This window comes from Drosophila teissieri, chromosome 3L (assembly GCF_016746235.2).
Source record: "Drosophila teissieri strain GT53w chromosome 3L, Prin_Dtei_1.1, whole genome shotgun sequence".
NCBI classification, from domain to species: Eukaryota; Metazoa; Arthropoda; class Insecta; order Diptera; family Drosophilidae; genus Drosophila; species Drosophila teissieri.
Window position 1 is genome coordinate 18,763,646 of NC_053031.1, and position 27,685 is coordinate 18,791,330.

Sequence of the window (27,685 nt, forward strand, 5' to 3'; positions counted from 1 at the left end):
ATACATCAAACAGATTTATATACTGAAGCTTACGATTTTGATTTTAGTATTCCATACAATAGTAGATCGAATTAATTCAGTGACTGTTGTTCAATTATTCACATCAGAGGTTGTTATCAGCTTTTCACTTTAAGTTTAGGCGCCAACATTTTTGAGGCACTTGGTAACTCTGTAACATCAAAATGGTGTGACCGGACTTAGAGAAAGATTATTTCAGATAAAACACTAGTGCAAAGAATAATGGAGAGGACTAAATGAAAAGACAATATAAACAAACGGAAACATAAATTTGTGGAGTGATTTAATGTATGTAAAACACGTACCTAATACAATAATTTTTCGCTATTATTGACATTTAGCTTTCTGTTGAGAGGCATTTGTTGCAATCCCAGAAGTCAAGGAAATGCAAAATGAGTTTCCTGGATGACAATAATGCATGTGGGCAGAATCTGCTGAATATAGTGTCGGTGGGTAACTCTATAATAGCAGAGATCCTGAGGCTCAAGGATTACGTGCCCAGAATTTATAGGTAACATAGATTAAATGTCTGGAATCGTTCATTGATTAATTGGTGAGCACTCCTCCCCAGATTGGACAACAAGGCTGATAAGGCGAAATATGGCGAGCTTATTCTGGACTTCAGCTACTTCAAGATAGCCGAGGATCACGAGAAGAAGATCGAACAAAGTCCGGTAATGTGAAATGACTATATCAAACCCTCCCTGATATATTATATTTAACCCCTTGATCTCCTGCAGGAACTGACCGAACTGGATGATGAGGCGCGTGCCCAGCTTTCGCTAATCACACGATTTTACCTGGCCTTCCAGAGTATCCATCATTATGCCTCCGATCTCCAGCAATATATCGAGGAATTGAACAGTGGCTACTATATACAGCAGACACTGGAGACGGTGCTTCAGGAGGAGGAGGGTCGCCAGCTGCTCTGCGAATCCCTGTATCTTTTTGGTGTGATTCTCCTTTTGATCGATTTTCACATTCCTGGAGATGTGAGAGAACGCCTGCTGATCGCCTACTATCGTTATAGTGGAGGAGATGCAACGCCCAGCGGAGACGAGAGTAATATCCATGATGTTTGTCTTCTCCTCCGATCTACGGGATATGTTAATCCCTTAGATGCCGCTAAAGTTCTGGGATTGGGTGGCAAACAGGCAGCTGCCGGAGCTGCGAGCCTAGTGGTTCCCCGTTACCCGGAGGCTTACTTCTCTCGCTGCTGTTTCGATGAGAATTTCGTGGATCTAGTTGTGGCTCGTCTACGGTGCGATGATATATACAACCAACTGACTCTGTACCCACATCCCGCCCATCGCTCCACGGCTCTGTCTACTCAAGCGGCCATGTTGTATGTGTGCTTGTATTTCTGCCCTAAAGTCCTCCATTCCCAAGGCTCCCAGATGCGCGAGATTGTAGACAAGTTCTTTTGCGACAACTGGACCGTATCCGTGTACATGGGCATCACTGTGAATCTGGTGGATGCCTGGTTGGATTTCAAAGCCGCTCGATCTGCTATTCAAAATGTGATTAATCCAAGTGCGATTAAAGCACTCTGTCAACAGAAAAAAGAGCAGTTGGACAAGACCACTCAAAAAACTCAGGAGATTGTTCGTGAAGGAGTTCTAAATGACAACTTTGTTTTGGAGCACGCCAACAAAATCATACTCCTGATGAGGCAATCCAATGTTCTGCTCCGCTGGTTTTGCCTGCACACCTCAAGGGAGGTTTTCATCTTTACTCACGCAGCCACTTTACCGGGTCAAGTGCAAAAAATGGTGCTTCAGGAACTACAATTCGATCGGAATACGCTGTATAACCTGCTGCTTAACTGCAGCCAAATGGAACTGAGTGTGAGAGAGTTCTTGGCAGAGATTCAGCAGACTAAGGAGGATCGCTGGACGAAAAGCAGAGATGAAGCCATGCAAAGGCTAAAGGAGTTGAGTGAAGCCTTTGCCGGCTCCAGACCTTTGACCAAGATTGAGCAGAATTCTCAACTGCAGCATTGGTTTGAGGAAGTTGCTGGACGTCTCCAAAAACTGGAATTGACCAGGCCGCAAAAGTCCGGACGGCTGATTATTCAAGTGATGCAGGCTCTGGACGATGTGCAGGAGTATCACAACCTTCATGCCAACATGCTGGTGAAGCAGCAACTGCAGGAGACGCGGGAAATGCTCAATCGGATGGCACAGGTACGACTTACACCAATGATATCAGTATGTCTTAACCAATTTGTACGTTCCGCAGCTAATAAACCTGAAAGAAGACATTGTGATTCACATCCAGATGATCACTGACTTCAGCTATGCTTGGCATCTTCTGCAGCGGGACTTCACGCCTTCAATGCAGGAACACATCAAACGACAGCCACAAGCGGTGATCGGTATACGAGCGGTGTTTCTCAAGTTGGCCAGCACCCTGGAGGTGCCGCTGATGCGGATCAATCAGGCTAAAAGCGAGGATCTGGTCTCTGTGTCAAACTACTACAGCACCGAGCTTGCCAACTTCCTGCGACGCGTTCTGCAAATTGTTCCAGAGACCATGTTCAGTATTCTGTCTAGGATCATATATCTCCTTACAAACGTAATCAAGGAGTTTCCCACTAAAGTGGAAAAGGAGCGTCTAAAGGACTATGCCCAGTTTGAGGAGCGGGCCAAGGTGGCTCAGCTTACGAACTCCATCGCTGTTTTCACAAAGGGAATTCTTATGATGAAAAAAACTCTAGTGGGAGTAATCGAGCTGGATCCGAAACAACTATTGGAGGATGGAATACGCAAGGAGCTTGTAAATCACCTAGCCAATGCCTACAATTTGGGTCTGATATTTACGCCCGAAAAAGGCAAAACTCCTGTGCAGCTTCTTCAACAAAAGCTGCATGGGCTGGCGAAAACGATAGAAGGATATCGTAGATCCTTCGAATATATAGAGGACTATTTAAGAGTTCAGGGACTTCGAATCCTGCTAGAGGAATCGCAGCGCATTATTAACTACAATGTGGAGAAAGAATGCAACGCCTTCCTTCGCAACAAAGTGCAGGAATTTCAATCGGAGCACCAGAGTCAGATAATTCCCATTCCCAACTTTGCACCGCTGTTGGGAGATCCTTCTAACAACTTTATTGGCCGTCTGGCCCACGAAATTCTGCGCTGCACAGATCCCAAGCAAACTATTTTTCTCGACCTAAAGAGCACCTGGTATGAGAAGAAAGCTCCTCACCAGGAAGTTCTTGCCGCCTCTGGATTCTTTGAGATACTTAGAGAAGCCTTGGCTCCGGCGGGAATGGTGGGATTGGAGCGCCTCTACGCGCACATGTTGGCTAATGAGTTAAAGCGGAACCTGGAAAGGTTACAACGTAACCTTACCTCGGATCGTATGTGGGTGGATACGTTAGAGACTCTGACTCGGGAATTAGAGGCCCGGGACTTCCCATCTCCGGAGGTGTTCAAGCAGCCTCTGAAGTATTATCAAACATACACCCACCGATGGCTAAAAGTGTGGCCCACGCTGCTTGATTGGGTTTTGTCCATCGGACAGAAACAGCTGCTTCGCAAGGAAATTGCTGGAGAGCTAAGCTTTAGCAGCAAATGTGATGCCAAGTTGCTGGAGAACACGGCTGACACCCTAAACAAGTAAGACAATCTATCAACTAACGATTTATATACAAGTATATATATATATTTCAATTTCGTTTCACACCCAGAGCGCTTTTACTGGAACTGTACCTTAGCAAGGATCTTTGTGATGAAAAGGGCGTGGTCATGCTGACGGAGCTACAAGAAACCCTTCTCTATACGGGAAACTTTGAGCCCCTGGAGCAGGTCTTCCTTGTCACTAAGAACACCCACAATATGGCGCTGTTTATGTTTCTTTTCACCGTTGCCCATTTGGGTCGTCTGCAGCATTCCACGATTACCGATTGTCTATTGCCAAAATCAGCCAAAGATAACATTGATAATGTGCCTTTTATTGTGGGTCTAATAACGATCATGCAGCAGTTCCACAAGAATGTCAAGATGCTGTATATATCTTACTTGAGTCAGTACGTAGTGACTGTATCGGAAGCTCAATTATTGTAAGTACATTACATACAAGACAATCCGGTAATTTAATATCACTTATTCTAATTCTTTATTAGGGATAAAGAAATTCTGGGTCCCGAGGTGGTCACCACCCTGCACTTCCTACTAGCCTTCATACGCATTGGTCGTTTGCCACTCGGAGTTCTGGAGCAGCGCATCCCCAATATGATACTTAGCGAGTACGAGTACCTATCCACACCGCTAAAATGAAAACTATCTAACAGGTTTGGGCTAAACAAACTTTAATAAATCCGAAAACATAACAAGGAAATGCCTTGCTGAGGTACAAGAGGAGATTGTAGTTGGATGGGTTGGTAATCTCAGTGGTCCTGCGCAGGAACTCTTTACGTGATGACCGTGGGAGCGTTGCGCCCAGTGAACTTGGGCAGCTGAGAGATCTCCAGGGCGATGTCGATCAAGGGTTTCAGCATCACGCTGGCCTGACCCAAAACGTTCTCCTTCTCATAGGAGTCAATGTACAAGCTGAATAGGGACAATTCATCGATTATTGAAAACAATTATTTGAATAAATCTCATCATGACTCACCGAACGGTTGCTCCCGAACTTCCAGTTCCACTGAGGCGCACCACAATGCGGCTGCCATCCTCAAACACAATGCGCAGACCTTGTTTGGTAGCCACCGACTTGTCGACCGGATCTGTGTAGCTGAAGTTGTCGGCCTCCTTGACCTTGTAGGTTTTTCCGCCGCTGGAATAGCTCTTGCCGACGAACTCCGGAGCGGTTATTGTTTTCTCCATGGTGGCCACCATCTCGTTGCAAGGATCAGAAGCGCACTCCTCATAATCGTAGCGAGTAAAATAGTTGCGTCCATACACAGACCAGTGTTGCTTTAGGATGTCTTCGATGCCTTTACCCGTGTGCTGCATCACAGAGATCCAGGCCAGAACTGCCCAGATACCGTCCTTTTCGCGGATGTGATTGGAGCCAGTTCCAAAGCTCTCCTCTCCGCACAGACACAACCTTCCGGCGTCCATGAGGTTACCGAAGTACTTCCATCCAGTGGGAACCTCAAACACCTCCTTGCCCAACTTTTTACCCACCAAATCCACAGCGGAGGCAGTTGGCATACTGCGGGCGAATCCTTGAACACCATTCTTTTGGAAGTACGGTATGGACTCCAGGTAGTGGGCAATCACTGCCAGCGAGTCGCTGGGAGTTACGAAGAACGCCTTGCTCCCGATGATCATGTTGCGGTCACCATCTCCATCGAAGGCAGCTCCTATGTCATAGTCTCCCTGGGCGACAGTGTCAACCAGGTCCTTGGCGTATGTAAGATTTGGGTCAGGATGCAGACCCCCGAAGTCCGGCAGTGGAGTGGTGTGGACCACCGATGATTCGGTGGCACCCAAGCGGTTCAGGAAGATCTCCCGCACATAAGAGCCAGTAACTCCATTCATCGCATCGATGCGCATCTTCAAAGGCTTTCCAGTGGCTTTTCCACTAACGAAGTCCTTCAGCTTGGCAAAGTCGAAGATCTCCTCCATGTGGCGCACATAGTTGGCCACCGAATCGATCACCTCCACGGTAAAGGGTTTTCCAGCGATGTCGAACGAAGTTACACCCACCTTGGTGATGTCGATCTGCAGGTTGCGCACCAGCTTGTACTGCTTGATCTCGGTGGTGATCTTGTAGATCAGATTGGTGAACGCGTCTGGGGCAGGTCCTCCGTTTTCGCAGTTGAACTTGATGCCGAAGTCATTCTCGGGACCACCGGGATTGTGGGATGCAGTCAGAACAATGCCGCCTATAAGGTTTAAAAAACAATTTTAAAGCCTGCTTATATTCATAATTGTGTGCTTAGAGATCTAATAGAATTTTAAAATACCAATCAGGCAACCTTTCGCAGAGGGTTTCCTGTTTTAATGTTGACAAACTGTTTCTGAAACTATTTTAAATATGCTTTGCTGATCTTTCGGGTAAGTACAAAAGCTCAGATCTAAATCTTTTATATTATTAAGATGCCTTTAATATCGGTTTTGTAATATTGCTTCTCTATTGCGCAATGATATACGCTTGACAGATGGCTATCTGTCTATTTTTTAAAAGTATTTTTAATAATTTTAAATTCGCTCTAGTATTTGCAGCATAAAATAGAATTGAAAGTTAGTCCTTCAAGTAAAAAGCTAAAATTTAAATCTTTCTTAGTATTAAGATGCCTTTTAATATGGATTTAGCAGTATTGCTTCTTTATATCGAAATTATTTAAAAACTTAAACCTAAATTCGCTAAAGTATTTGCAGCATGAAATACAATTAAGAGTTAGTCTGATAAACTATTTAATATTCAATTTCCATTGCCTGAGGACCTAAATTAATTGTAACCGATTCATATTTGGTTGCCCGATTAACGAACTCTCTGTTAACCGATTGAATCCATAGTTATTATTCGACCCCAGGGACCTCTGTCAACGAACAGCCGCCACCCGTTGATTGTATAGAGATGCTTCTTATCAACTAAGATCTTTACGAGCACAGTGGAGACTGCCTGCATTGAACTCACCCAAAGCCTTGTTGTGACGGATCAGGCTGGAAACGGCGGGGGTGGACAGAATGCCGTTCTGACCCACTAGCAGCTTGGAGACACCATTGGCAGCAGATAGCCGAACAATTAGCTCGGCAGCCTCCTTGCAATAGAAACGTCCATCGCCACCGACTACGAGGGTGGAACCGACAAGAGCAGCTCCATTGGCCTCCAATATGGCCTGGACAAAGTTTTCCGTGTAGTTCGGCTGGGTAAAAACCTTAACCTGGGATTGGGAATAGATTTCAGAAGTTATGAAATGCAACTACGAGTTTTTTTGCCCTCTGAAGATCTCACCTTTTTGCGCAATCCACTGGTTCCTGGCTTCTGACCCTCGTAGGGCTTTGTGGCTACAATTTCCACCGTTAGCGACATGTCACTGGAGTTTTCCGGCTGCTGGCTGTATTCCAACTGGACGACTGAATCGCGTTTGCGTGCGATGAAAATTGAGTGTCAAGCACAGCACTGCGAAATTTGCCTCCCACTGATAAGCCAAATCGGTTCGGTCATGGTGATCAAGATAACCTCTATCATTGGTGCGTGCTACTAGTCAGACCTTATCTATTTGCCGGGGGTGTGTCATTAAAGTCCTAAAAAACCCACGAATCCATTTATCTCTTTTTGAATACTCGAAGTTGATTACTTCTTCGTGATTTGTTGTAATTTTATCATATTGTATTTGTGAACTGAGAGGCCGAAAACATTGCTGTAGGGTGCAATGTCATTCAAGGGCATTCCAGGGTGCCGGCAAACAGCTGTTCTAAGCGAAATGTATGTCAAATTTATAAACAAAGCCACATAAAGTCCATAACTATTTAAAAAATAGTTAGCAAAAAAATAGTTAATGTGATAGTAGCCTGAAAAACAGTTTTGTTTACATTTGTTTATAGTATTTTAAACAGGAGCTGCAGCTCGCTTAACAGCGTCTTTACAGACGGTGGCGAGCAGAGTTGCGGAGTCACCGCGAGTTAAAATCACTATTTACACAAATAAGTTATAATTAAATTTCTTACTTTCTAACTGCTTTTGAATGCAATTTAAAATTATACTAAATAATACATGAATATAAGAATAAAAAACATTTCTTTTTTTTTAATGTAAAACAAATAAAATATTTAAGAAAAAAATGTTCAAACAATTTCAAAGCCAATTAATTGAGCAACAATCTGAAGATATCAACTGCAAAACAGTTATTTTGTAATATTACGTTTTTAATCCCGTTAACGGTTTACAACTGTGTGTGTTAAAACTCTAATAACTGATTAGTTTCATAGCCGACGAAAATACTAATGCGTTGGTATTAATATACTGCAGGACCCTGCAGATACATCGATAGGTTGATCCAGCCCTGGCACCACTGACGCACGAAGTTTGACAGCGAATCCATTCCACGTCACGAACCACCGAGAAAGCGGCCGCCTGCTACGACTGCTGTTTAGTTTCATTGAAATACTCGAGATAGATATAACCCAAGTCCAAGTAAGTAGTTAATTGATGAATTAAGAAGTGTACGTTTATGTGGAATGTGTGCTCTCCGCACCTATGATGCGTAAATGGTTAAAAACCACACCGGAAAAGTAGTCGCCCTTTTGTGCCGCTCGTTTTTCGGCGACCCTTCCACGTCAACAAAAAAGAGAAACGTGAAAACTAAACTTCATATTATCTGTTATTGCAGAATGTTCAAGAACCTGCTGGCTCTGTTCGCGCTGTGCGCGGTGTTTAGCACCTGCCTGTCGGAGGACGAGACCCGTGCCCGTCTCCTGGTCTCCAAGCAGATCCTAAACAAGTACCTGGTGGAAAAGAGCGACCTGTTGGTGCGCTACACCATCTTTAACGTGGGCAGCGGTGCCGCCACCAAGGTGCAATTGGTAGACTCCGGCTTCCACCCGGAGGCTTTCGACGTTGTTGGGGGACAGCCCACCGCCGTGGTCGACAGGATCGCTCCCCAGACCAACTTCACCCATGTCTTGGTGGTGAGGCCCAAGGCCTTCGGCTACTTCAACTTCACCGCCGCCGAGGTGTCCTACAAGGCTGTCGAGGAGTCAGAGACGGTAAGTTATAGCTTGTGATGGTAGGGACGTCTAAATGTCTTCCCTGAAGACTCTTATCTAATCTCAATGTTACAGAAAACTTTTTGACTTTTAAACATAATCTTAAGTAAAAAGTGATGGCATACACAACATCCAGTCGTTCAAATGCTTTTTGTTATGGTTCTTTAAAAAAAAACGCTCGTGTCCTGCTGAAAAATCGATTTTAGAAAGCCATTATTTCTAGTAGACATCTGCTATAAGCCCACAGAGATTTTGCACAAAATAATTGACCCAACATTTCTTGCAGCTCCAACTGGCGATCAGCTCCGAGCCCGGTGAGGGTGGAATTGTCAACCTGAACGAGTACAACAAGCGCTTCTCCTCCCACTTCTTTGACTGGGTGGCCTTCGCCGTGATGACTCTGCCCTCCCTGGCCATTCCTCTGGGTCTGTGGCACCAGTCCAAGAGCAAATACGAGCGCTCTGGAAAGAACAAGAAGCACTAAGCTGCGGGACGGATGTTTTCCTCACCACCAAGAGATTTCTTTGCAAAGACCCATTACAAATTCCGTATATATTTTGTTGCTTTAGTTTCAAATTGATTCCATGCGTTGTTCATCTATTCAACCCACACATCTAATTTACTCCAGTCTGGGACTGTCGTCTGGAGACGGGCGTTAAATCGTTTTAGATTTGATTCGAGGACGCATTGAGTAAAAAGTGAATAAAACAAGTCCATCATGTTAAGCTTAGGCTGCTTTTCTAAATAAATTAAATAAAATAGAGATTGGGTCTTTTTAACAGTATAATCATAAAAATCAGGAATAATCCTCGTGAAGGGAAGAGCGGAGTTATGCTTTCAAATTAGTTCAAGTTTTATATTACACAGTTTCTTAATGGGTACATAAATTAACAAATTTAGGATAACAGATACTTTCGGCCAAAGATCTCAGACTTTTTCTCAAACATCTGAGATTTAATGGGTGTGTTGATGCGATAGAAGGCATTCATGGAGTGTTTGATATACGTGTCATACATCTCGTTAAAGAAGTTCTTGATGCCTTCGTCGTTTTTGTTGTCATGAACGATGATAAATCGTATTTGGCTGGCTGTGATGAAGGCCGAGACAAACCACTGATTGAACCTATCTATGGATTTCAGTTGCATATTGGCCGTCTTCCATTTGTGCTCATCCACCAAATCCAAGGCGGCATGGGCAATAAACTGGGTGAGGTGCCTGTGGTCCTCTTTCTGCAGAAAGAAAAAGAATATACCCAGTTCTATGAGCCATTGCCCAGGCCTACATACCCTCAGTTCCTTGTTCACCGTGCTGAATTCTTTCTCGTAGATGGGATTATCATTGTGCCCCACAATAACAAAGTAGTATGTGGACATTTTCACGAAAAACCAAAACAGAGTAAATCGCAATGTGACCGAATTCGAAAAAAGTTTCGACAAGCGAATTATTTTAGTATATATACCACTAACAGCTGTGGTAATTTAAATAGGTAAATCATTTAATTATTAACAACTATAATCCAATCTTGGAAATTTTATCAAAATATCTTACCTTCAAAATAAAAAAGAAACTTACAAACAAATTCATTGAAAACAATCTGCTAGCAGACTGAAAAAATTAACTACGGCCTGACCGATCAGTGCTGGAAATCAGTACTTCCTCCACCGTTTACCAACACCGTTTCTTCGCGCCTTTTTTCCCCCCAGCACATTGTGCTAACAAATTGTACTTCAAATATACTCGGATAAAATGATATTAAACGTATAAAGTTTATATCAGAAACTACTAACACCTTGGGGCCCAAGTACCGTTAGGAAGAGGATCGCGATCAACGGGACGCCAGTGCGATCGCGGCAGTGTGTGTGCGTGTGCGGGAGTGTAACAAATACGAAAGACGAAAAGTCGATGCGAAGGTAGATCTCATTATTATTGTATTGTTGTCATGTTTTTGCTTTTGCCTCCGATCTTCTGTTGCGATCTTATGAGTTTGGCTTTCGTATTATCTATAGATATATCAATTGCTTAAGTACTTAGATCTTACAAAAGAATACTACACCATACACAAACACACGCACACACTCAGCAATATGCATTAAACCAAAAAAGAAAACCGAAAAGAGACCCACAAAAATGACCGATGTAAATTGTCTTACAAGTGAGCACATTGCACCAACCACCACCACTGCGAGTCCACCAGGAACTCCCTCCAAAAATGCTGGCACAGATTCCGTCGAGCCGACATCCCCGTTCGTTTTAAGAGCTCCGCCCAGTGCCAAATCCAAACTGATCCTCCAGAACATGGAGGAAGTGCTGCACTCGGTGAAGCAGAAGCATCGGGAGAAACACAAGCGAAAGCGGGAGGAGAAGCGCCGAGCAGCGCTAATAGAGGACCAGAAGAACACCTCCGAGGAGGCCAAGGCGGAGGGCAAGGAGAAACCGCAGCCACTGCGCGAGAAAACCTCCCAAGAAAACGGTCTTAAAAACTGCCGACGGCGTTCCAGTCCGCTCAAGTCCAGCACTCCGGTGGCCGACAACCAGAGCATCATGAAGCACTTTGCCAAGGCAGGAAAGCCGGAGAACCTGGCTGCTTCCCCGGTGACAGCAGCCAAACCCAAGCCAGCCACTAATGTCTTCGAGTTTATGATGAATGCTCGGAATCGCTCTTTAGGGGTAAATGAAGGTGGTGCAGAATCTCCCGCGGATCATGAGGCGGGCAGTGAGGCAGCAACGCCGACCACCAAGCGAAAGCTACTCCTCCAGGAGTGGAACGAACGCAAGGGCGGAGCCAAGAGAAGACTGGCGGACGAGGCTCGCGGGGAGTTCATTGAACTGCAGATGGAGCAGAGGGCAAAGAGGTGAGTTTGGTAAAGAATAAGAAATGGAATTGTGGACATTTTTTTAAAATACTTTTTCATACGATTTAGAACGCAATATAAGATTCTATTTCCCTAGATTAAGGAAAATGCTGACCAAGACTGACGCCAAAGAGGTGACGGCTCCATCCTCAGCACCCACGGATCCAACAGTCAAGCGTGTAAGAGGTCGACCGCGCTCTCGACGAATCAGTTCCATGGATGCGCAGCCCGAAATCGTGGAATCAAAGTCCCAGGTTGTAGAAGCAAAATCTCAGGATCCAGAAACTGAAGAGTTTCTCTCGAAGCTTTCGTCGCCCACGAAAAAGCGTGACAGCCTATTGGGCTACTTTGCCAAAGTGGAGTCCCCGAAGGAGTTAGCTGAAAAGGTGATAGTTGCGATCGAAACTCCACCTATAGAGACACCCAAACGAAGGACGCTGCGCAGAAAGAGCCAGCAGGAGACACCCATTGTTGCCGAATCCACTCCCTCGGCAAGACCAAGACGATCGTGTGTGGGAAAGGCGCGCTACGATTACGATCTGGAAATAAGTCCCGGCAAGCAACAGAAGACGAAGACCCAAAAGGCAGACGAATCTGTAGAGATTATTGACCTAGACAATAGTAATCCAGTTGCCACACCAAAGAAACTAGCGCCGCTTTTCGTCCGTCAATTGCCAAAGCCCAGCCCAGATCCGTCGGTTTTAAAGGCTCGACAGGCTTTTCTACAATCCGGAGTTCCAGACAAAATTCGGCAGGAGCAGATCCGTCAAAAGAACTTCGAGCAGATGTACGAAGAGAGCTATGAAGTGTTTCCTAGACTTGCGCATATAGGTTGTGAAAGCTTCAGTTCCAAAGGTTGTCCTTTGGAGTTAACTATTGCTCTGAGGGCAGAACAGGAATTTTCAGAGGTTACCAAAGCGGTACCCTCCAACAAACGACGTTCCAAGACGAGTAGCATCACCAGCTGCCTGCCCGCGGACTTTACAGGCAGCAAAACTTTAAACAAGTTCAACTATGCTACTTTACCACAGCTGGAAAACAAGCGCGGCTTTGTGAAGCTCTGGAAGAATGATTTTGATCGGTTTCCCACCTTTAAGTGCTATAATCAGATGAGGGAGAAGTACCGCCACTTCAGCGCCATTGACAGTGCACAGGATACGCAGCAAATGGGAGAATCACTGGTGGTCACGCGGCGCACCCGTCGGTCAATGGAGCGGAATATGGCACAGAACGATGAGGAGGCGAAACCACCGCCTTCCGCTCCGAATGGCGAGCTGCTCTTTACCGAGAAGTACAAACCGCTGCTGTTCGAACAGGTTCTGGTGAATCTGACGCCAGTGCAGGAGCTTAGGGAGTTCCTGTCCAGCTGGAGTGGAAATGGAGGCAGCAATCGCAACTCGCAGGGCATGGATGACACCTACGACATGAGCAACGATTCGGCATCAATGGGATCAAGTAGCAACACGATGGTTCTGGTGGGACCTTCATCTAGCGGGAAAACCAATGCCGTCTTCACCTTAGCCAACGACATGAACTTTAATGTCTTGGAGATAAATGCAGGGATGAAGAGGACGGGCAAGAAGTTGATACAGGAACTCCAAGAGGCCACGCAGTCTCATCAGATAAGGAAAGACAGAAATACGGGTGGGGGATCCTCACAGCAATTGCTTCAAAAGTTGCAAAAGAGTGGTTTGAAGGCAAAAACAGCCACAGTGGAACCCCCATCCGAAGTACGGAAATCTCTGATCCTAATCGAAGATGCTGATATCCTGTTCGATAACATGGATGCTGGATTTACGGATGCCATTTATACCTTAGCCGCCAGTTCCAAGAGGCCGGTCATTGTAGTTGCCACGGATCCAAATTGTGCGCACTTGCAGCGCCTAATGCAGCAGAATATAATCCATTTTCAAGCCCCAAACGCATTGAACATCTCCCGGTTCCTGGCCGTTTTATCGCTAATGGAAAACTGTCCCATCGAGTTGGATGAGTTAATATCCCTGTATCTGTACAACGAGCAGAATCTGCGCAAGACGTTAATGGAGCTGCAGTTCTACATTCAGAGTGGTGGAGATCCGACTGGCGGTAGGACGGGTAGCATTAAATCGCCAACGAAATCCTCAAATAGCCGACTGGCCACTGTCGATGGCAGTCGAATCCATCAGCGATTTTTTGAGTTCTTTACAAGTCCGCAGAATGTGCAGTACCGGATACCCTTTCCCGTTGACTTTAGTCTTTTGCGTTTAAATCTCCCCGATCTTATGGCTTGTTCGCCTCGGCTAAACGAGCAGCAGCCACCGGCTGGGGCAAGTAGGACCACTGCCAAGCGGAAGTCCCGCTCACCGAAGAAAGCCTGGTTGAGCAGCGCCACAGGGCAGAAGTCCGATGGCTACAGCTCATCGCTCGCCACGTTGTCTTCCTTTTATGACAACATTTCGGTGGCTGCTTTGATGGACTCCGATTGCAGTGATCGCTTGCAGTGGCACCTGTCCGAGGAAATCGGTCACCTGCTGGTGGAGCAGGCTCTCCAAACTGGACTCGCGACCACGGAGTGCCCCTACAATCTGTTTGATAAGCCGGTTCAGAGGTAAGTTTTTAAAAATTATGATCAACTTTTCACTTAGCCCGAGATTCAAACACATTAATATCAAAAGATTTATATTCTGGTAGTCAACAAATGTTTAAAACATTATCTACACATAAAGCGCATTTTTATATCTACCAATGGACATTTTCTATTTAAAACCCATTTCGCTTTAAATATATTTTAAGGCTAAAAAATTCTAACTTAATCAGCTGTCATCGGGGTAATCGATGGAAAAAGGAAATCAGGGTTTTGATATCATACAGCAGTCATAAATACCACCAGTCACAAGATATCTCTAGAGTTCTGAATTTTAATAGTCTTGTCATAAAAATGACCGATCATATAACTATCTTTAAAACACACTTATTCATCAACTCATACCCCAGACTGTTTTTTAGATACCAAACTGATATTATTCGTTTTCTTTTTGATTTTCAAGCAAATTAACTTAATTTTTAAAGTAGTAATAACTTTCTGTAACTAACTTTCTTGTAATTTCCAGGGCTTCAATTTGCGAGCACCTGGGCAACGGAATTCTCCGTTCAGACTCCGCCAAATCGCTGGACTTTGAGCCCACCCTGCGTTCCATCTGCCGCAGCGAAAAAGAGCGGGCAGGACTCGAGCGGAAGTCGAGCAGATTCTATCACTATCTGCGCAACCACACGGTCAACGTGACCAGTTTCACGATGGAGCACTTCGACGCTGCATGCAGTACGTTTCAATCTACGCCCAGCAGCGAGCCATCCGCGGAGGTCGAACCGAAAGATTAGGCGTCGGTTGGGGTTTAGTTTAATTTTTTGAGCATGGTGGAGCAGCTCCACCGGCTTTGTTTGCAATTTATTCAGATCGTGTAAGAAGAGTTGATCTTTTTAGGAAAGCATTGTGGACGTGATGATGTAGCTATTATGAGATATACCTAGAACTATTTACAATTTAACTACGCTAAATTAATTACGACCTCATCCTATGTTAATAAATCAATCAAATGACATGTAAACCAATGACTAGCAGCAGCAGAAGCCGGAAGAGCTCTTCTTCGCGGGTTCGGGATCTGCTGATACTGTGTTTTCCGTGGGTTTCGCTGCACCAATGGACGTGGGCTGGACTTGAATGGGTGCAGCTGAGTTAATTTCTCCAATTTTGTAGTTCTTCAGGTCCTTTTCGGCATCGGAGGAGTGGCCTGCTTGCTTGAACGCCTTGCTGGCATCCTTGCCGCCATATTCGAGTAGTGCTTCGCCGCCGCCAGGATGTTCGCCCAGGAACTTGGTTACGTCGTAGACGTTGCCCTTGATGATCAGCCAGCAAGGTTTGCCATTCTTGCCGTTTTGCTGGGCCACTTCAGAGAGTTCGTACAACTGTGACATTGCTGGTTCGATTGCCTAATTGCTTTCCGGTGTTCAGGAATGTCTTTTATTAGCTGCTGTTAATTTGATTTGATAGGTTGCACTCTAAACTTGCTAATTTTAGGAGCTGTTAACCGTTGGACGGACTGGCTAACACTGAACGCGTGCCATTGGCCGACCCTAGCTTATGTTTAACATTTATCAATAGTTCAAAAAATCGCTTAGATCGGTTGTACTTTTCTTGTACCTGGATTGCCCCGTTTCCCCTCGTCGGGCAATTACTATTTGCTGTTTTATTTCCACAATCTGTCTGTTTTGTGGCTGATAAGAAATACGTGAGAATTTCACCGTCTTTCAGGGCGACCTACTAGTGTAGGTTTAGGCAATGACCAGTCTCTTTCTTTGGGGGGATTTGCGCAAATCATTAATGCAAATGGATGGCACAAGTTGCCATTGAGTGGGTGCCTATCGTTGGTAAAATCTAAACACAGTTTATGATTCACATGAGCACTTTTCGTTGACTAATTTATGGTGGGAATTTTCTTCGAGTCAGATATGTCCATTAACTTAAACCCTACTGATAGCCATCAAAAGCATGATGCATCGAAGGTGGGGTACATATCCTATAATCAGTCAAACCCCAACTGCGATAATGTGTGTCAAGTGCCGCCAATCAAAATCAAAAGGTGCCCGTTGGTAACAAACTCTTCCGCTTTAAAGAAACAACGTTTTCAATGTTTTATGCTTTCAAAGTTATGTTCTATATATTTTGGAAATATATTTTAAATTTGCTTTCATTTTTCCCATTTTTCTTTTTGCTTTTAATGGTTTTTGGTTTTTATATGAGACAACAACAATAATTGGTATTCAATTAATATATATGTATTTAGATATATGTATATCGATTTTTATTCAGATTTTTGCATATTAGACGTTTTGCTTAATGCGCTTTAAAAAATTTCGCTAGTATTGGGTGCACTTTGCCTGCAGGGATCAAAAATCAAATTCGATTCACTGGGAAGTGGGAGATGGTCTCGGATGGTTTCGAAAACTTGGGGAACTGCTTGGGAAAGGGTGTGGTTACATTAACATAATGCTCCTCAGCGCATTGTCCTGCATTCGGTGTATGTACAAATGAATCTCTATACGTTTCTTGTAATTTACGTTATTTATTTATCCTTTGTTATATATATCAGTCGACGGTTTTGCATTTTCGAAACGCAGCTCGTGTGCGCTTTTCTTTGTATTCTCGATCTAAATGTATAGATACCATATAGTAATAAATATCGTATATATAAAGTGTAAAATTAATTACTTGTCAATGATTGTTGATTTATTGAATTAATCGATCTGCTTGAATCTAAAAAAATTGTAATTCAATCAATTGATTTACTATAATTTAATCGATTTCTTTTATTTGATTTACTTAGTTTCCGTTTAGTTTTGCTAAACATAATTCGTAGACTTGAACTTCGTTTATAATTTAATTTTTTAATTTAAAAAACAGTTTTGGAGGTAGTTGAAATTAGGCCTGTTTGTATAAATGTGTATATGATTCTCCGATCAAACGAATTCAATCGCTTCGATATTTAGCTGGACTTAATTTGTTTAGAACTAATTAAGTAATTAAATTCTACGCGTTTAATTTAGTTATTCATTGTCTCCGGTTTTCGCTTCGTTCTGTGATATTTCGGGCTATTTCCGGTTGCATTACTTTAAGTATTCTTTGATCCATAGACATCGAACTATATCGTTATCGTTATGTATTTAAATTGTAGGCTTGTAGGACTTGTTGGCGTAGTAAAGTGTTTCCATTATTTTGCATTTGTTATCATATTTTCCTAGTTTCTCGCATTCCATTTCTCATCTAAAATGTTGGTTAAATGTGGTTTAAATTTGATTTAATGGATCGTAAGTTCTTGAAACCATTTTTTGTTTTCCTTTTCTTTGATAATTTAAATATAGATAAACTTACACATTTTTAGAATTTCAGAAATTCGTGAAAATAAAGACTACAAAATAAGGCTGGGTATCTAAACAAGAAAAGCTCTGAGTTGCTTCATTGTGCTTATAATATACATTGCTATGGGATTTTTCTTAACTCTTTGATTTTCCTAAACTCAGAACATACAAAATATAATGCCAATCTCATTTAAAATAAACCGTAAAATATTTCGAGGTTGCCGCACTCGACCAGAGTTGCACTTTAATCTACACGATCGTCCGTTGCTGCCAGATTTCTGGCAGGTTATCGATAACTTCAGGTTCATCGATCGTTAAGTTTCAATTAAAATAAATTAAATTTCAATTAAAAATAAATCCCGCTAGAAACCGAAATCAATTAGCTTCAGCCAATAAAAAATTAAAACAATAATTTCTCTACAATTTGGTTTACATAGATTTCATTTCATTTTTTGTTTTTTTTCTTTACATCGTAATTCCGTTAGCAAATATACCAATACAAATTTCAATTGAACTAAAAACTGTTTGTGTGTTTTCGTGTGTTCCAGCACATGGGCCTTGCGTACAATAATAATAGGGTATTTGGATAGGGGTAGGGGGTAGAGTATAGTTAAGAGTTGGTTGGCTTCGATTTAAAACTAGAGTTATTGAAACTAAAGTGTATACAATATTCATTCATAAAAGTACAGTTACATATTCACTTATGTTTTGTTTTTTACTTTCCTCATTCCCTTCTTCAAGTTTTGTGGTATTGTGTCTGTCTCTTTCAAGTTTGTTGTTTCTTGTTTTTTACTAAACAAATTTATTACTTTTATCAAGTGACAAATGGAAATAATGTTACATAACTTAAAAATGAACCTTCTACGGTCTGTGGTGAGTGCTTAAAAGGCGGCAGCGCAGCTATACATATGTCTTCTCCGTATCATTCTCTAACTTTTCTTCCCTCTTGTTACTCAAATTTACAAATTAAATTCTGACTAATAAACAGTCTTTTCGTACCAGCGCAAAAGTTGGCGACAGACCTACATAAAATAAATCTGTTAAACTTTAACATAATAGATAAACATAGGCTAACATAAAAAAAATATATGTATATATATATAAATGTATATATATTTTGGAGGTACCGCACAAATCTCTGGAGATTCGACAACAAAAGATAAGTATTTCACTAAATTTGGCAATGTTTTACCTCAAGTAAAGCTTTTAAAAATACAAGACCTGTGGTAAGTTTACAAATCATGATCAAATACCATGCAAAGTCTTATAGTTTGTGAAGTTCAAATCAGCTAGTGAGCACTTGAAACTTAACTAATGTTCTAAAATCTCCAGTGGTTTCCGCTCCACCAGATTTGTTTAATGTAGTTAAACTTAACACGAGCTCAGTTATGAGTTGGCCGCACAGTGGCTGCAATTCCGGCTATTGCAGCTGCAGTGGTAGCTCATCATGCTAGAGTTGGAATTATTGCGGCTCATCGTGGTCAGCGGGAGATCCCCCGTCGCTCCGGCGGCAAAGGAAGACTGAGTGGTGGCTGTAGTTGTGGTTGTCTCAACGGCGGGTAGGCTGACTGTACTGCTGCTACTCCCGCTGCTGCTGCTCCTCTGCGGCTGCAGTCCAGCTCCGATTGGCACGGAGACAGACAGAGGTGGTGTAGGTATTCTTTCGGGACTGCAGTTGCCGCTTGTTCCGGTTCCCAGGCTGGTCAGCAGTTGCGTGCTCGGTCCCAGTCCTGAGTAGATCCCACTGGGATGTGTGCCATAGCCACAGGCCGTGCTCTTCAGCAGGGATGCATTGGACACCGGCAGCGTGGGCAGGGGCGCGGCAGCCAGTGAGGAGGCCGACGACGAGGTGGACACACAGGCGGAGGAGGCTAGCGAGGAGGCGGACGACGACATGGAGACCGAGGATGCAGGCGAGGCTGTGGCGACTGAGGTCATTGTACAGCTCGGCGGCGACTTGGGCGAACTGATCCGTGAGAAGAACTTGGTTATGGCATTCGGCTTCGACTTGCTGGACGATGAGGAGGCGGACACTGACACGCCCGCAGGCGTGTATGTGGAGGAGGCGGCCTGGAGCGTGGTGAGACGGTAGCTGGAGCTGGAGACGCCACAGCCGCCCGCCGAGATCTGCTCTGGAACATCCCGCACCGTCTTGTTGGGCGGCGGTTTCGTGTACGATCTGGTGATCTCGGATTGCTGTTTGGGATTAAAGCATTAAGTATACGAATTGGATTGTAAAGCGTATTTGAGGTAACCCACCTGATAGCTGCTCCTGATCTGCAGGTGTCGATCCTGTCCGTACTCGCTGTCCGGCAGTGGTACGTGATGGGGACAGCGGGGAGTTTGCTGCTGCTGCAGCTGGTACTGGTAATGTTGGTGGTGGTCGTTGCTGTGGCTCTGCAGCGAACTGCACGAGGATCCGGATGAGGAGTTGCCGCAGTCGCCCTTGTAGCAACCACTACCGCTCCCGCTGCCCGTGTTTCCGTACTTGAGCGTGGTGGCTTCTATGCCGCCCCGAGCCACATTACTGCTAATACTATTGTTGTTGTTGCTGCTGCTGTTGCCCAGCTGGTGATGGTGGTGGTGTTGGTGGTCACCGCCTGCTCCTCCTCCTCCGCCGCCGCCGCTGGAGTTGTGCGTGCTTGGAGTTGTCATGCGTTGTTGCTGGTGGTGGGAATGTTGTTGCTTGTTGCTGCTACTGCTGCTACTGCTGCTGTGATGGAGATGGTGTTGCTGCTGGTTCTGATTGTTGCCGGCGCCACGAATCACAGTGTCGCCACGTACAGCCAGAAGCTCACGTGCCTGGAGCGCATCCACGCGCATTCTACATCTAAATTGATCCCTACAATTAAAGTAAAAGTTAATAAGCATGGATTTGTGTTATGTTTAGGAACTTCAGAAGCAGTAGCGTTGTTCTTAAAAGAATTCACTTCATGATATTCTAGGTATTTACTGCTATGCAATGAGGACTTTGACTTACCTATCATCGGGTGGTGTGCTCAAAGATGTGCGGGTCGGAACGCCGAGCCGCTCCATTCCCGCGCAGCCGGCCGTCTGTACCGATAGCATCTGCAAAGAAGTGACACCACAATTAGCATAAAATCAACTGAAAGGCTTAACATAAAATAATTGAAAGAGACCTAAAAGTCCTGGCCACCATTCTCCCCTTGCTCGTCCTGACAGCTCTCCACATCACTTATAGTCTGACAGCCCTCCAGCATGAGCCATCTTTTGGCCACCAGACGAGTACACATCATCCAATCTTCATCGTACTCACGACCCTCGTAAAACTCAATACGTATTTCCATTTCCCTAAAGTTGTTCGGTTTCAGGGCTTTGAATTTCAGGTTACCCGTGTAGTGACGTTTTTTTCGCATTACAAAGGGCTGCTCCACAAAGAGCACCGATTGCATCCAAAGCGATTTGAAAGGCGACTTGAAACAGGGATTACAAGTCAGCTTGAAGTGTAAGCTAATACTAAACTGCACTTCAAAAAAGAGAAGAAAGCACTCCAGATAACCCTCTCTATTGACACTTAGTCTGATGTTTCGGTCTATAAACAGATCTTCTTTCCTGGCATTTTTCAAATCTAGTCTGAGAATGCAATGAGCCATGGTCAGAAGCTGTTCGCCGGTCGTTAGGGCAATACAAGGTTCAGCCAGCGCATATCGACGTATGGCATTCATATTGAATCCGTAGACATTCCGCCAGTGATTGCATCTCTCGCTCTTCAGTTTGTGTTCCTCGGAGGCAACAAGATATAGCGAACCCAGATCAGGTAGGATAAAGCCGTCTTTCTTCAGCCAGCGATCGCGTGCCTCGAGCACCTCCAATATCTCCGATTCGTAGAGCAAGCAGTGACCCATCCAGTTGCATATGATGCCATCCACTTTCGACGGGAGTTTAAGATCCTTCATGCGACCATTCATGACTGTGACCACACCTTCATAGCTATTTTGCCGCACCACCAAGGTGGCATATCCAGTGACCTTGGAGTAGTCCACGGCGTACACCCTTTTCGCTCCCATTTGGGCTGCCATGAGGGCTAGAGTTCCAGTTCCGCAGCAGAGTACCAGGACTGTGCGATCCTTGATGAGATTCCGCTGCTCATATAGGACGTTTTGAAAGAAGTGCATGTGCTCCTGATCCTTCTCCCGGGATCGCATTATATCCAGACGAGCTGCGGTATCGTGCCGAAAATCCGCCGAAGTCATGCGATCCAAATTCTCCAGTTCTTTGGGTACATATCTTGGCGGAGTGGGAATCCGGGAAAAGGATCGAACTCGCGTTTTGCGCCGTTCTTGGGAAGCATCCTGGGGATTAGGTCTGCGCAGCAATGTTATTTTGGTATCGCTGAGTTTACCGGTTTGATTTGCAGTCTTGGGTTTGTCCGACTTCTCTGCATGCTTCTTTCCATTTGCCACACTATTCACTCTCGATTTAGTAGGGGTTCCATTCTGAACTATAGCATGTTCCACATTTTGGGAAATTATTGGTAGCTTCTCACAAGAAACTCCTCGACCACGAGTTCCATTTGCAAATCCACCACTATTCGAGAGAAAGTGTTTCCAAATATCCGCGCGCGTCTTGTCTTCCATTCGTCCATTCCATGCTGCTTGTATATTATCCAGCTGATTGTGGAAATCGGCCAGACTTAGTTTTAAAGGTTTCTTTCGAGCGCTGATAGCTTTATTTTTCTGATTGAGCAAGTTTGTACTCTTATTTTCAGTCATTGCACGAATAAATAAGCTAATTAAGTTCCCAAGCGAACTGAAGTGACATTGCAAAGGATGAAACCGATTGGGAGGGTGGCGCAAAAGAAAAAAGTTGTGACGTCACATATAGGACGTTGATAAATAAAAATCATGTCATGATACGATCATGATACGAATGGTCAAAGAATTTCTTAGAGGATTCAACAAAAATGGATAAATATTTTACATATCATGTTTGGGTATGTTATTAGAAAAGTCTTCTAAACGTAACTTTCTTTTTTTGTTAGCATCATTTGTAAAAGCGATTGACCGATTATATTAGTGTGTCCAACTTAATGTTATCGTATCAGTTTAAAATAGTGTTGGGTAATGCGTAACTGTTTTTAAACTTCGGTTTTCGGGCATGTTTTAAAAAGCATTGATATTTTATAACAAATGGTGAATTAAAATACAGCTATCTATCTTATGCTGTTCTGTATAGAGCACTTAAACTATTTCTTACTTTTATTTTAGGTTTGCATGCAGGTTATGTTCAGGAACAATTGTATATATCCAATCTGCACGATTTGTACACCGTACACTGTACAGGCGATTCGCATAACTCAGCATGGTCCACATTCCGTTGGCCACCTTTTTCAAAGTTTTTTATTTTTTCGCGTGTCTTAACCCCCTAATGCCCCACCACACCACCTGGCGATTGATGTGTGCAAGCGAGCATGAAAGAAATGACAAATCTCTGCGCGGGCAACAAATAAAAGAGCACGAATATTTTCGGCGACGTCGGGGGCCGCGTACTTTGTAAATTATACAAATATGCAAATGCAATTTTGTAAATTAAAAACTCGTGAAACTATGTGGTAAGAGCTCTTTGGGCAAGCATTCCTTATAATTTGATTGCACAAGCCAAAGTATTTAACTTGAATTTATTTTCAGATTTTACATTATTTCTAATCGTTGCTTCCGACCTCACAAAACTTGCGCTGTTCTTCTTTTATTATATGATATTATATTCAAATGTTATTGTACTAATTTTCTTTTTTTCGTAAGTGTACTTCAGACCAAGTACCACATAACTATACTCATAATGTTTTTATGCTGGCGCGAAATTTCCCAGTTTTAATAGAAACTATTTTCCCTGGGTACAGACATTATTACCATTTAAAGGGGGCCCATAAAGTTGGTACAAGTGAACTTTAACAGCAGTAAGTATTTTTAATGGAAGTTTTTTGCAGTGTCATTGTAGGTAAATCCATAAACTTGCTGTGAATAAACTTAGGGGACATGTGCACCCTTCTATTGCCCGTGCCTTTTTTGGATAACTATTTAGCTATAAAATGATGTTCACATGCATTTACTTGAGTTTCTTTTCAAAACTGCATTTCCCAATGATATCTGGTGATATGTGCCAGATGCAACGTTTGCATTATGGACGCTACACTGTTCTTCTTGCAATATTTCCCTTCTTTTTGGGTAATCTGAGGCACCGAAAAATATCGCATCACATTGTCTGGGGCGTCTCCGCTCGCAAACATACATACATGGGCATATGTGTGTGCATATTTGTGTGTATAGCCCCCAAATCGTCCCGCTCCCGTGGCAAAAAAAATTAGGTTAAAATGTTTACTCGAGCATTGCAGACGGGATTGGCAATAACCTCATTTTCCGTTTGTGCACTAGTGTGCGTGTGCCTGTCTGCATGTGTGTTTGTGGGCCAGACTTTCTGACGTAAGAGAAATGTCTGCCTTTGTTTTTGGTCGTTGTTGTTTTCGTTGGCCTAAGCCCAGCCATAAGTTAACATACTTTCCCCGACTGCTCTGCATCTGTCGCATGTTGTTGTTTATCTTTTTGCTGCCGCCTTTTTTATGGCCAATAATGTGACATAATATTTGGGGTAAACCCTTGTCTTTGTTCTTGCCCCCGCTTGTTTGCCTTTGGCCTTGTTTGAATCCTTGAAAGTTTCCGACTTTCTCTGCGTTTGCTTAGGGTACCCAAAGAAATGCCCAAATATCAAATGTTTCAAATGTTCCAACTGATACAAAGCAACACAATTTCACTCTACTATTTTCATATTTGAGACGCAACTATTCCTTATTGTATTTGAAAACATAACAAGACTTTAACAGAATGTTTTTAACGTTTTCTGTAACACGTTTCTTTCTCTAAATATTTATGTATGTTTTAATATAATGTATGGAATTATTTAAGTAAAAATGTAGTGTATTGTCAGGCTTATCATTTTAGGATACTATATGTATTTGTTTTTGATTTTAACGGTATTTTTCCATTAGTTGTGTAGTATACATTTTTCCAGGCCGCCAAAAATTCCAAAAGAGGAACAGCTGTCAGTGTGTGCGTGCTTCTCTCTGCTGTAATTGTAATTAATTTATGCACGTCTGCGTCTGGTGCGTGCGTCTGGCATAGATAACGGTTTTAATGAAAGCCAGCTCCGCTCTCGCACATTCACATCCACAGCAACATCCTAATGCTGTTAATGTTAACGCCCACAGAAGTTCACACACTCCAACACTGGCGCACATGCGAGCGTACATTTTAATAATCAATTTGAATTATTCATTGGCTAACGGCGGCAAATAAAATTCGATTAAAACAGAACGCCGCTGCCGACGTTGCTGCTTCTGATTCTGCTAAACGCCTTGGGTTATTAGCGGCAATTGTGTTTCACATTTCCCTCCAACCATCCCGCCCACGCACTTAAGTATGTCCCCACCGCTTCTACATCCACATCTACATCCACATTCGTAAACGTAACCGTTTCCACATTGCCATTCGCATCTTGGGCTTCCAAATGGGTTTTGCCCACGTTTTGGAGGGGGGCATGTTGAAAAGCACTCATTTATTATGTTCTCGCTACAGTAGAAACACACCTCGCTTTCTATTCGAAGAATCCTAATAAAACCTCAATCTGTGCATAATCCTATGAAATATTTAAATTTTTTTACGATAACTTATGCCTCTAAATGCCCAATTATCGTAAAATATCTTAATCCATAAAGATAAGTGCAAAAAAATTAAGATATGCATACATAAAAAGTTCAATAATAAAATGCCAATTAATTTAACCCGAAGCCGTGCCCACTTATTGAGTGTCCACCGTATCTGATGTGTTTCATTCATAATGTTGATTTTGCGTAGGCAAATTAAGCACGGGGAAAAATATGAAACAAGATTCTAGATGCGGAGAATAAAAATGAGCAAATGCGCACTGGAAGATGTCAGCAAAGCGAGTAACAATTTGTCAAAGTTGCCGACTTTAATCTCTTGTAATGGGCGGCACTCCCCTACTTCTGCCCCCATGCCCCCAGCCCACCATTTATGGGAAATCTTAAAGCCACAATCTGCAAAGCCGCATTAACAACTTTGGCCAAAACAGCCCACAATACGAGAATCCACAAAATCCATACGTGTTTTGTTATGTGTGGGCGGCTATTTCGTTGGGAAGATTGTCGCTTTCCGTCGCTGGAGTAAATCGCTTGGCCTCAAGGTTAAAGCCGGCTAATGTCTAGTGCAAATTCAATAAACAAACGCGCAGATGAATACAATTTATAGACAAATGGCAGGCATTTAAAGTCGGGCAAATAGACAAAGTAAAGTGCCGATGGAGAAATTGAATTTGTCTTGTCCATTAAAATAAAGACGCGCACAAGTGCCAGACACAAAATGGAGATTCCATGCCCATCCACTTCCAAAAAAAAAAACAAAAAAAGAGAAGGACGTGCTGTGCATTCCACAAACGTTGCATAACACTCGCAATACACAAGAAAAAATTGGGCTGGGGAACCGTGTAGTATAAATCGGTGTAGGCGCAGTTACATAAGAACTTTTGCGTTGGCGCCGACGAGAGCAATTCAGGCCTGTCTGCCACCCACAACCACTTCTCCCGCCCAGCAACTCCCCAGTTTCAAGGACCTTCACTGCAGAGGCAGAGAGCTGGGTCTCTCTCGCTCTTGCCCACCATTTCTCCCCCACCTTTCGTGTCTGCCGCTGTCTCTCTGATTCGCCCAAAAGGGAATGCATAGGATATTGGCAAGAGCGAAGGAAAAAGGCGAAAGGCAAAAGGGAGGGCAGAAAAAGTGAAAAAGGAAACTTGCGACACGTGTCTCCTTGCTTTTATGGCTGTACAGAGAGAAAAGTGTATACTCATTTAAGTTGGGTCAAAAAGGTAATTGGTAATAATGAACAGCGCCCGCACGCCACGTAATGCCAATAAAAATATTTTCGCTTTAAATAGTGCTCTTATCGTGAAATTTCATTTTGTCAACCGTATTTCAGCTCAATTTAAATTTAAGGTTAAAATTTAAAAATAGTAACATATAATTTCCTAAAATTGGTTAACAACATTCTTATTAGTAGAGATGACACATTTTCAAGAAACCAAAGTTCGTAATAACACAGTGACGCCATGTGACCTAAAAGTATGCAACATACGTTGTAGTTCAGTTTGTGTAAATATATTTCGGTAATCTTTGTTAAACGTGACAACTTCCTACGTTTTTTGCCAAGTGCAGTTTAGTGACAGACATGGCCACCCACTATCCCGCCCATCGGCTGTTGCAAAACTTCCACTCCCACCCGTATTCTCTGGTTTTTCTTCTGTTCTTCTGGTTTTTCTTGTGTTCTAGCGAAGGGTAAGTACTTACGGGTACAGAATGTTCCGGCTCGGTTGGCAAAAGTGCTGTTGTAACTGTTGCTGCGGCTGTCGATACTGTTGCGGCTGCTGCTGGTGTTGTCGCTGCTGCTGCTGCTGCTGCAGCGGAGGTGGCGGCGGGGGCTATAGCTGTCTGATCCGCTGCTGTGGAGCCCGATGTTGGTGGTGTGGTTGCCAGTGGCAGGGCCAGAGCCGAATTGGTTTCCAGTCCAAGCCCGATCCCGATGCCAGTCCCAATCCCAGATGACAGCACCGCGTTGTTGTTGCTGCGCCGTCGTTGCGACGAGCGACGTTTGTGCCGTATCCTGCGCGTTGTTGCCGCTTCTAATGCTGCTGCGGATGTGGCTCCTGCTCCTGCTGATGCTGCTGCCGCTGATGCTGATGTCGCTGCTGCTGCTGCTGCCGCTAGTGTTGCTGCTAGTGCAGTTGTTGCGTTGGCCGAGCGGCGCAAGGCAATCGCGGCCACCAACACACTGCCACAGGCCAGGCACACGGATAAACTAATGGCGATTAGCAACAAGCGACCTAAAACGATTGCCAAGCGGAAAATAAATATTAGTTGGGCGTCTCTCATGTGCATTTATCGGCTGTTCATATACATATGCGGTAAATAAGTAAGCAGTAATCTCATTTTCTTTCTTTAAGACTAACCTTAACTCTCTCTAGAAATAAGTTATAACTAATAACTAATTAATATTCGTATTATCCTTTATGTTTTATTTTATGTAAACTAGATTATCATCTTTTTATCTTGAATTTGTAACTTGTAACTACACAATTGGTTTTTACTTTTCGGCTTGATTGTTGTACAATTTAAACAACTAATTCCCACTCACGAACGCGTTTAATTACTATAAATAGGCGAAACAAAGCGAA

General features: G+C 43.5%; 8 protein-coding genes across 13 annotated transcripts; 3 read left to right on the forward strand and 5 right to left on the reverse strand.

Moving 5' to 3' along the window:
* The first annotated feature begins 223 nt into the window (after positions 1–223).
* LOC122616136 (WASH complex subunit homolog 5) lies at positions 224–4,362 on the forward strand. Of its 2 annotated transcripts, XM_043791462.1 has the most exons (7): positions 224–306; positions 360–529; positions 590–692; positions 759–2,204; positions 2,260–3,641; positions 3,713–4,084; positions 4,148–4,362. In XM_043791462.1, exons 2-7 carry the CDS (start codon positions 411–413, stop codon positions 4,299–4,301), a joined length of 3,576 nt encoding a protein of 1,191 aa, XP_043647397.1. In that variant the 5' UTR covers positions 224–306; positions 360–410; the 3' UTR covers positions 4,302–4,362. The 2 variants fall into 2 exon arrangements, with proteins under 2 accessions (XP_043647397.1, XP_043647398.1); XM_043791463.1 differs by having other exon boundaries at positions 259–529.
* LOC122616137 (phosphoglucomutase) lies at positions 4,317–7,091 on the reverse strand. Its single transcript, XM_043791464.1, has 4 exons — positions 6,931–7,091; positions 6,613–6,859; positions 4,639–5,857; positions 4,317–4,574 (listed from the first exon to the last, which is right to left on the reverse strand). The coding sequence occupies exons 1-4, from the start codon at positions 7,006–7,008 to the stop codon at positions 4,436–4,438; spliced, it is 1,683 nt and encodes a 560-aa protein (XP_043647399.1). The 5' UTR covers positions 7,009–7,091; the 3' UTR covers positions 4,317–4,435.
* An 864-nt stretch (positions 7,092–7,955) lies between these two features.
* LOC122616526 (translocon-associated protein subunit beta) lies at positions 7,956–9,447 on the forward strand. The gene is made up of 3 exons (XM_043792009.1): positions 7,956–8,112; positions 8,309–8,684; positions 8,971–9,447. Exons 2-3 carry the CDS (start codon positions 8,310–8,312, stop codon positions 9,166–9,168), a joined length of 573 nt encoding a protein of 190 aa, XP_043647944.1. The 5' UTR covers positions 7,956–8,112; position 8,309; the 3' UTR covers positions 9,169–9,447.
* A 7-nt stretch (positions 9,448–9,454) lies between these two features.
* Positions 9,455–10,129, reverse strand: LOC122616527 (probable trafficking protein particle complex subunit 2). The gene is made up of 2 exons (XM_043792011.1): positions 9,971–10,129; positions 9,455–9,913 (listed from the first exon to the last, which is right to left on the reverse strand). Exons 1-2 carry the CDS (start codon positions 10,055–10,057, stop codon positions 9,581–9,583), a joined length of 420 nt encoding a protein of 139 aa, XP_043647946.1. The 5' UTR covers positions 10,058–10,129; the 3' UTR covers positions 9,455–9,580.
* Positions 10,130–10,336: 207 nt separating this feature from the next.
* Positions 10,337–15,124, forward strand: LOC122616524 (ATPase family AAA domain-containing protein 5). 4 transcript variants are annotated; one of them, XM_043792005.1, is made up of 4 exons: positions 10,337–10,594; positions 10,691–11,536; positions 11,634–14,123; positions 14,626–15,124. In XM_043792005.1, the coding sequence occupies exons 2-4, from the start codon at positions 10,812–10,814 to the stop codon at positions 14,891–14,893; spliced, it is 3,483 nt and encodes a 1,160-aa protein (XP_043647940.1). In that variant the 5' UTR covers positions 10,337–10,594; positions 10,691–10,811; the 3' UTR covers positions 14,894–15,124. The 4 variants fall into 4 exon arrangements, with proteins under 4 accessions (XP_043647940.1, XP_043647941.1, XP_043647942.1 ...); XM_043792006.1 differs by having other exon boundaries at positions 10,716–11,536; XM_043792007.1 differs by having other exon boundaries at positions 10,838–11,536.
* LOC122616528 (cytochrome b5) lies at positions 15,122–15,556 on the reverse strand. Its single transcript, XM_043792012.1, has one exon. The coding sequence runs from the start codon at positions 15,485–15,487 to the stop codon at positions 15,128–15,130; it is 360 nt and encodes a 119-aa protein (XP_043647947.1). The 5' UTR covers positions 15,488–15,556; the 3' UTR covers positions 15,122–15,127.
* A 781-nt stretch (positions 15,557–16,337) lies between these two features.
* On the reverse strand, positions 16,338–26,933 carry LOC122616840 (mucin-19). 2 transcript variants are annotated; one of them, XM_043792414.1, is made up of 4 exons: positions 26,802–26,933; positions 20,409–20,497; positions 19,688–20,270; positions 16,338–19,624 (listed from the first exon to the last, which is right to left on the reverse strand). In XM_043792414.1, the coding sequence occupies exons 2-4, from the start codon at positions 20,495–20,497 to the stop codon at positions 18,815–18,817; spliced, it is 1,482 nt and encodes a 493-aa protein (XP_043648349.1). In that variant the 5' UTR covers positions 26,802–26,933; the 3' UTR covers positions 16,338–18,814. The 2 variants fall into 2 exon arrangements, with proteins under 2 accessions (XP_043648349.1, XP_043648347.1); XM_043792412.1 differs by lacking the exon at positions 26,802–26,933 and adding an exon at positions 20,569–20,619 and having other exon boundaries at positions 16,339–19,624.
* On the reverse strand, positions 20,569–22,230 carry LOC122616839 (protein arginine N-methyltransferase 1). Its single transcript, XM_043792411.1, has one exon. The coding sequence runs from the start codon at positions 22,159–22,161 to the stop codon at positions 20,569–20,571; it is 1,593 nt and encodes a 530-aa protein (XP_043648346.1). The 5' UTR covers positions 22,162–22,230.
* Positions 26,934–27,685: the final 752 nt, after the last annotated feature.